This window comes from Vulpes vulpes, unplaced genomic scaffold, assembly GCF_048418805.1.
Source record: "Vulpes vulpes isolate BD-2025 unplaced genomic scaffold, VulVul3 u000000657, whole genome shotgun sequence".
In the NCBI taxonomy this organism is placed as follows: domain Eukaryota; kingdom Metazoa; phylum Chordata; class Mammalia; order Carnivora; family Canidae; genus Vulpes; species Vulpes vulpes.
The window spans coordinates 1559069-1567336 of NW_027325810.1; the positions used below are offsets into that span (position 1 = coordinate 1559069).

General features: G+C 43.4%; 1 protein-coding gene across 1 annotated transcript; it reads right to left on the reverse strand.

The window, feature by feature from the left end:
• Window positions 1-53: 53 nt before the first annotated feature.
• On the reverse strand, window positions 54-7995 carry SNRPG (small nuclear ribonucleoprotein polypeptide G). Its single transcript, XM_026017853.2, has 4 exons — window positions 7866-7995; window positions 3726-3748; window positions 2744-2868; window positions 54-289 (listed from the first exon to the last, which is right to left on the reverse strand). Exons 1-4 carry the CDS (start codon window positions 7895-7897, stop codon window positions 239-241), a joined length of 231 nt encoding a protein of 76 aa, XP_025873638.1. The 5' UTR covers window positions 7898-7995; the 3' UTR covers window positions 54-238.
• Window positions 7996-8268: the final 273 nt, after the last annotated feature.

Genomic DNA, 8268 nt, shown 5'->3' on the forward strand with positions numbered 1-8268 from the left:
AGTTTATGTTAGAAAAAATTAGAATAAGAATACTCAATTTTCTACATTCAGAATGTCTGAGAAAGCAATTTTGACTATTATAAAAGTTTATTTAACAAAAAAGTTCAATATGAAAATGCAGGTGACCTGATTTTTTTTTTTTTTTTTTTTTTTTGATTTTTATATTGTAGTAAAACAGGTACTATGGACAGGGGACATGTGGAAGCAGTTTTCTTCTTCTGATGAACACATCCATTGTTTATACTCGTTCCAAGGCTTCTAACATGATGATGCTATTTCCTCGTATTACCTAAAAAAGAAATTAGAACACAATTTATTTGACAGACATCGATGAAAGAATTTCCACAAAATTTATGGTTTTTTAGTATTAAAGATCAGTTTGTCAGTTTTCCAATCCACAGGGACATTAAATCTTAACCATGACAAGAAGCCAGTAGCCCCCTTTTAATAAAATGTATACTTTTTAGACTTAAGACTAACAAGTACCCCTTTGAGATGTAAAGTCTCCCATGACTCATTTCACCTTTTTTTTTTTTTAAAAAAAGATTTTATTTATTTATTCGTGAGAGACACAGGCAGAGGGAGAAGGAGGCTCCATGCAGGGAGCCTGATGTGGGACTCGACCTGGGGACCCCAGGATCAGGCTCTGGGCTGAAGGCGGTGCTAAGCCGCTGAGCCACCCGGGTGCCCTCATTTCACCTTCTAAAGTCAAGTAACATACCCATCTCTGCCCCAAGGGATCCATAAGTCAATGGAAAAAATACTTGGAACATCAGGTTAGTGGTGTAAGATCACTTAGGGAACAAACTAGGATGGAAGTTCTGTAAAGTATGCTTTGTGAAGATGGCATTTTAGTTGGTTCTTAAAAATGGGGTAGAATTTTGACAGGAAGACCAAACTCAAGATTGAGATGATAAAGTAAAAGGGGATAAGGAAAGAATCTAATTTGAATGTAGTAGAAAATAGTGATGGGAAGGAGGAAACAGTCTGTACCCACTCTTAGAAGGCTCCAAGCACCATATTAATGTACTGGGAGAAATCATGAAACCAACAATAAACCGAAGTTTCACAGTTGAGGGTATAACCACTGTTCTGGCATTAAAAGAATGGGAGAGCTTAGGGGCGGGGAAAGAAATGATAAAGAAAAAGCTCTAGGACCACAGTGCCTCCCAGAGCAGTGAGGAAGGGTACTCACGAGCGTAGGTGGAAAGGCTGGTAACCGAGCTCAAGATGGCAGAAAAATAAGTCAGACTAGAAGGCAAGGGACTGAACCTAAGGAGCCCCTGCGGACTGCAGGTCATGCTGCAATCAGCAGGTCAAGGAGAGCTGGAAAGGTGAAATATTCAAAATGGAGGCATCTGCTTACGATTCGAAGCAGAGTGAGCTATGCTTGCAGGCAGCTGGAGTAAAAAAACCGACAAAACCCCACTCTCTTTCTCCCCTCCATTCATTTATTTATCATGTATACTGTTGTCTTCCTCACACAACTGTCATTTCTAGGAGGGCGGGGCAATACTCCCAGTGCCGCACAGTGGGGCAGGCACACAGAGGGCTCAGGAAGCACCTGTTAAATAAACAAATGACCCCAATGTTTACTGCAGCTGACAGAGGGAAAGGGGGGGCAGTGTCGTGGGGCCTGGCAGAGACGAACAGCAAGGAGTATGATGACGAGGCGGCCAAGGGCAGCACGAAGAGAATAAATAATGCCCTGAAAACAAGGATGGGGACTGAAGGAGCCTACAGACTTCTCCTCTTTCTCTGCATTAGGGATGGAAATGAAAAAAGCTAAAGGGCAGCCCGGGTGGCTCAGCAGTTTGGTGCTGCCTTCGGCCCAGGGCGTGATCCTGGAGACCCGGGATCAAGTCCTACATCGGGCTCCTGGGAGCCCGACTTCTCTCCCTCTCCTTGTGTCTCTGCCTCTCGCTCTCTATCGTGAATAAATAAAATCTTAAAAAAGAAAAAAAAAAAGAAAAAAGAAAAAAGCTAAATAACAGGCTTACCTAGTTCTCAGGGTTTTAATTCCTGGCTTATTTGCAACAGATGGTTAACAACACGTCCCACTGACCAAAGCATGAAAAACTACTAGCCTTCTTTCCTATCTCTCCCTACGTGTCCATTTCTCACTCTTTCCCTAGAAGGAGAGTGTGGCAGGGAAGTTATTTCAGAAAGCGAAGATTTTCAGATCTGAGGCCTTTTGGGGAATTATTAAAAAACAAAATATAATGGTGTCACATTTATCATTTTCTAAAATACTAGGTATCACATACTTCTTTGCCTTCTATCATCATACATGAAGTAAGGCTAGTGGGTGGATACCTCTGTTGTACAGGAATCTTCCTCTTTTCTCACCATGTTTAGGCCTAATTCTCCAAATCAAACTGGAACTATCAGGTCCAGAATTCTATACTGTCCCTTTTGTGCTTCAGTGCTAGTACTGCTTGGGTTTTTAGTCTTTTTATTTTATTTTTAAAAAGATTTTATTAATTTACTTATGAGAGATACAGAGAGGGAGACAGAGACACAGGCAGAGGGAGAAGCAGGCTCCATGCAGGGAGCCTGACGTGGGACTCAATCCCGGGTCTCCAGGATCATGCCCCCAGGCCGAAGGCGGCGCTAAACCGCTGAGCCACCCAGGCTGCCCAATCTGTCTAATTTCAATTTAAGAAAAGAATTTAATAGAAGGGAAATTAATCCTTATTTCAAAATATGAAATCTCTAAGAGAAACCTTCCATCCTTACTTACCACCATTCCAATATTGTTCTGTTGCCCGCTAGTTGCCATCTCCACACATTCATCTATCACAAGATTCATGAACGGATCGAACCCTCGCAATATTCCTTGGACATGTCTGCCACCATTTAATTTCACTATAAAAAGGAAAAAAGTAGTTTAATAAAACCGAGCATTAAGTATCAGCTATTAAGAATCAGGTGGAATAAAACCCAGGTACTTGAGATATGTAAGCCTCTATCCTTACTATATGCCAAGCAGTGAGCTAAACATTTCACATTTACTTCCATATTTAAACATAAAAACCCAAGTGGGGAGGATGGGGAGTAAAGAGTGCAATGTTGTGATGAGCACCAGCTGTTGTATGGACGTGCTGAATCGCTATATTGTAAACCTGAAACTAATACAACACTGTATGTTAACTACTTTGGAATTAATATTAGAATAAAAAAAGGGTAAAAACTAAAATAAACTTATAAAAATCCTGTCAAATAGAATTATTCTAACTTTTCACAAGGGAACTGAAGTATAGAGCTTCTTAAGAAACTGGTTCAAGGTTATACAGGTACTGCGGGCTAGGGCTGGATTCAAAGGGAAGGATGCTTGCTCTGAAGCCTGGGTCTTAACCCCTATATATTCCAGGTACTGTATAGGTCAGATTTTCAGCTTTGGTCAAAGTCCTGTGCTTTTAAAAGATAAAAAAGGGTGATATACTTTCGAATATCACAAAATAGGAAAATCCCATTAATTTTGTCTACATGAGGGAAGGCTTATAGAAAATAATGAAAAGTCTACAGTATGTGTGGAATCTGTTACATATCAGAATTTAGGCAAACAAAATTGTCTGCATATAGTTTTTGATAAACCTGATTAATGGATGTGAATGAGAGGTTCTGTATGATTTAAATTCTTATGGAGTTGCTCCAAACGTTATATACTGCCAAGACACATGTAGAAAGCAACTAATTAAAAACAAAAAACCCAAGAAACTTACATGATAATTTCTTGTCCATAAATCTGAAAAAGCAAAAGGGGGTACATATTACATGACTGATTTAAAAAAATTAAGTCTAAGTAAGCATAAAAGTAGGTACAATCAATATGATTTGCTAAAATTGCACAATAAAAATAATGAAACTTAATAAAAAACTTGTACGGTGGTAGAGGAGAGAATACGGTACCTCATTTAGCACTTGTACAATGTAATTTAGAAAAGGGCAAGATTAAAAATGAAATAGATTTAGAGTACATTAATAATGTACATCAAACTAAGTCTTTTTTTTTTTTTTTAGTAATTTTTTTTAAAGCTTTATTTATTCAGAGAGAGAGAGAGGCAGAAAAACAGGCAGAGGGAGAAGCAGGCTCCGTGCAGGAAGCCTGACGTGGGACTCGATCCCGGAGTCTCCAGGATCACACCCCGTGCTGCAGGAGGCGCTAAACCGCTGTGCCATGGGGGCCGCCCCAAACTAAGTCTTTATGATGTGAATTACAAAAACATTCTTGTTCAAGACTGATCTAATTTCTGGTTTTATTATTTTCTTAAAAACAAAGATTTGTTTATATATTTTGGTTAGTATCAAAACCAAAGTTGTGAGGAAATTAGAAGATAATCAAACCATATCCAATTCAATAGCTATTTTATTTTATATTTGAGACAAGAAGAAGTGTTTTATTTTTTATTTAATTTTTATTTATTTATGATAGTCACAGAGAGATAGAGAGAGAGAGAGAGACAGACAGACAGAGGCAGAGACATAGGCAGAGGGAGAAGCAGGCTCCACGCACCGGGAGCCCGACGTGGGATTCAATCCCGGGTCTCCAGGATCGCGCCCTGGGCCAAAGGCAGGCGCTAAACCGCTGCGCCACCCAGGGATCCCAGGAGTGTTGTTTTAATATAAGCATCATACTTAGGTGTTCAAGATATCCCTCAACACATAAATATTTTATAGCAAAATAAATACATATTTTGAAGCCTTAAAAAATCTGAATGGGGAAATCCCATCTCAGCAGTGTTATGGGAGCATGAAATCATGCAAACAAGTTTTTACCCCTTCCAGTTACAGGCTAGAAAATATGACATTTCATGCAATTTTTAAAGATTTGTTCAATGGCACCTGGGTGACTCAGTGACTCAAGTGTCTGCCTTTGGCTCAGGTCATGATCCCAGGATCCTGGGACTGAGTCTCACAAAGGGCTCCCTGCTTAGCAGGGAGCCTGCTTCTCCCTCTACCCCTCTCCCTGCTCATGTTCTCTCAAATAAATAAATAAAATCTTTAAAAAATTTTTGAGAAAAAAAAAAAAATTTTTTTGAGAGCACTTGCAAAAGTGGGGTAGGGGCAAAGAAAGAGACTATCAAGAAGACTCTTTGATGAGCGTGGAGACCCCCGGGGGCTCCATCTCACCACCCATGAGATCATGATCTGAGCTGACACCAAGAGTTGGACACCTAACCAACCGAGCCATTCAAGCACCCCTGAAATTTCATGCAATTTTAATGTATGAGAGAATTCAAAGGTAAGTTAAGACACAGGCCTGGGGCACCTGGGTGGCACCTCCTTTGAGCACCTGAGTTTTGGCTTAGGTCATGATCTTGGGTTGTGAGATGGAGCCTCAAGTAGGGCTCCATACTCAGTGCAGAGTCTGCTTGTCCCTCTCCCTCTGTTCCTCCCCTCACATGCTCTCTAATAAACGAAACCTTAAAAAAAAACAACCCAAAAATACGTTGTAGAATATATAAAATAAATTTTAGTAGGATACATATAAAAGACAGCAAATAGAACACATGTGAACTTATTTAGCCCTAAGTAAGATTTTGTTATTATCACTATTTTACAGATGAGGAACCAAGGGTCAGAAAGATTATCTAAAGTCACAGAGGAAGTAAGAAAGTTTGAACAAATGCAAATGGTTCATTTTGGCTTTAGAATGGGATACTCCACACTAGCGTGTGTCATATTTGGCACTTGCATTTCAGAAGGAAGAGCCTGAACGCCGTGCCAACAAGTCTACACTTTACTGTTCAGATAGTCATAAATTATTAAAGCAGAATCCAGTCATTGGCAAGACCACCGTGGCAGTGATTTTTAGGAAGTAGGATGGAGAATTTGGTTAGGTCTCAGTATCTCCACCTTGGCCTATTAACATCTGGGGCCAGGTAACTCTGTTGAGTGATGTCCAGTGCGTTGTACAATGTTCAGCAGCGTCTCTAGCTTCTACACACTAGCGGCCTGCTGGTAGAACCAGGCTCCCTACCCCACAGTTAAGAACCAATGAATTAAGCTAAACCAGGAGAAGAGTATAAAAGAGTAGAAGATATCTGTGAAAAAATAAAAGAGAAAAAAAAATGAAGGTCATTTTGGAGGACGGTCTCAAAGGAGTTCACGATACATGAAATCGAGAGATGAGAGAAATTATTAAAACCAGTTTCATCCTGTGAAATTCTCAAATATCTGTTAAGAAACAAAAGCACCTGTTAAGAAATGAAAAGGGTAATCTAAGATTACAAGTAGAGGATGGTTCTTTTTCTAAAAATAGTTAGCATCTCACCAGTTCCTGAAGAACCCAGAGAATACTTCTTAGGTTTTGCCAAGTCGTCAATGAAAGAGAGTTTTAGACAGAACTCCAAAATAAGTTGTATTTTTCTAAACGTTGGGCTCACGATGAACACTTCAACAGACCCAGCTAAAATACATGGAGTTTTTGCACAAAAAAATGGCTTTGATACAAATATGCATTTCAATGTAAAACTAAACTTTTTTTTTTTTCTTTAAAAGATTTACTTGAGGGATCCCTGGGTGGCGCAGCGGTTTGGCGCCTGCCTTTGGCCCAGGGCACAATCCTGGAGACCCGGGATCGAATCCCACGTCGGGCTCCCGGTGCATGGAGCTTGCTTCTCCCTCTGCCTGTGTCTCTGCCCCTCTCTCTCCCTCTCTGTGATGACTATCATAAATAAATAAAAATTAAAAAAAAAAATTTCTAAAAAAAAATAAATAAAATAAAAGATTTACTTGAGAGCGAGAACCAGAGATAGCGGGAGCAGGCGAGCAGTGGGGAGGGGCAGAGGAGGAGACACACCAAGCCGACTCCACGCTGAGACCAGAGCCCACCGGGGCTGATCTCACCAGATCAGGATCTGGGATGAAACCAAGAGTCGGACCCTTAACCGACTGACCACCAAGGCACCCCTAAAGCCAGTGGGGGGGGGGGGGGGGGGCTCAGCGGTTGAGCAGCTGCCTTTGGCTCAGGTCGTGACCCCAAGGTTCTGGGATCGAGTCCCGCATCTCCCTGCATGGAGCCCGCTTCTCCCTCTGCCTGGGTCTCTGCCTCTCTCTCTCTCTCGGTGTCTCTGATAAATAAATAATAAAAAAAAACTTAAAAAAAAAAAAAAAAAAAGCACAATTTCTAAATACGGCTTTTTCTTGCAGTCTGACTCCTCCACGAGGCTGGTAGGACGTGACCCACGCACAGGGCGGGCGGCCGTTTCACAAAGCGACCCCGGGTCCCGTTCTCCTGCGCTACCACGTGCAGAAATCCTGGCATTGCGCGGCGGACACGAGACGGAGGCACTCGGGAGGCCCAGCGCCCCCGAACCCGGGCCCACGGAAGTAGGAACCTCCGGTTTTGAGGGGATTTTTACTGGATGCAGGAAAAAAAAAAACACTTTTCTTTGATTAAAAAAAAAAAAAAAAAAAAAAAAAAAAAGAACGTTCCCCCACAGCGCTGGTAACAGATCACGTGACGTCCAAGTCTTCTGCGCAAGATTAAAAAAAATTTATTTTTAAAATTTTTATTTTCTTAAGAAGTTTTTTTTTTTTTAATTTTTATTTATTTATGATAGTCACAGAGAGAGAGAGAGAGAGGGAGAGAGAGGCAGAGACCCGGGCGGAGGGAGGAGCAGGCTCCACGCAGGGAGCCCGACGCGGGCCTCGAACCCGTGACCCCGGGGTCACGCCCTGGGCCGCGGGCGCCCCGGAGGGAGATTCCGACAACAACCTCAAGGAAACCGCCGCCCCGCCCCGCCCCGTCCTCGCGCCCCGCGGAGCCGCTCTGCCGCCCCCCGAGCGGGGAGGGCTCGCCGGCCGGGGCCCCGGCGCACGGACGCCGCCACCCGCACGCGGCCCTCCCGCGTACTCACTTTTTCAACTCGGGAGGGTGAGCCTTGCTCATGGCGCCGACTCGGCGAGCTCGCAGAGGCCTCCACACGCCTTCCTCACGCTCCCGCCGCTTGGCGCCTGACGTCACCGGCCCCAGCCGCCAATCAAACGCCGGCAGAGGTCACATTCCCTCCCGCGATACTTTGAGGGTGCCCCCGGACTTGCCGAACGTCCGCGAGTTTCCGGTTGCGTTGCCAGCGATTGGCCTGCATGGGGCTACGTGGGGTGGGACTTCCGGGCGTCTCCTCAATTCCGTTTCCTGATTGGTGAAACTGACGTAAAGGCTGGGTCTCTAAGTCGTCGGCGCAGCTGGAGGATCCCTCGCTTTGCGACCTGCGCGGGTTAGCGTCCTCGCAAGCGCCCAGTGCGCACGCGCTCGGGAGG

Excerpts from the sequence above, each read along its gene's own strand:
- SNRPG (XM_026017853.2), bottom strand. The coding sequence starts at position 7,897 with ATGAGCAAGGCTCACCCTCCCGAGTTGAAAAA. Across the intron at positions 3,749-7,865 it reads CACCCTCCCGAGTTGAAAAA|ATTTATGGACAAGAAATTAT; the intron begins GTGAGTACGCGG and ends TTGCTTTTTCAG. Across the intron at positions 290-2,743 it reads AGAACAATATTGGAATGGTG|GTAATACGAGGAAATAGCAT; the intron begins GTAAGTAAGGAT and ends TTTCTTTTTTAG.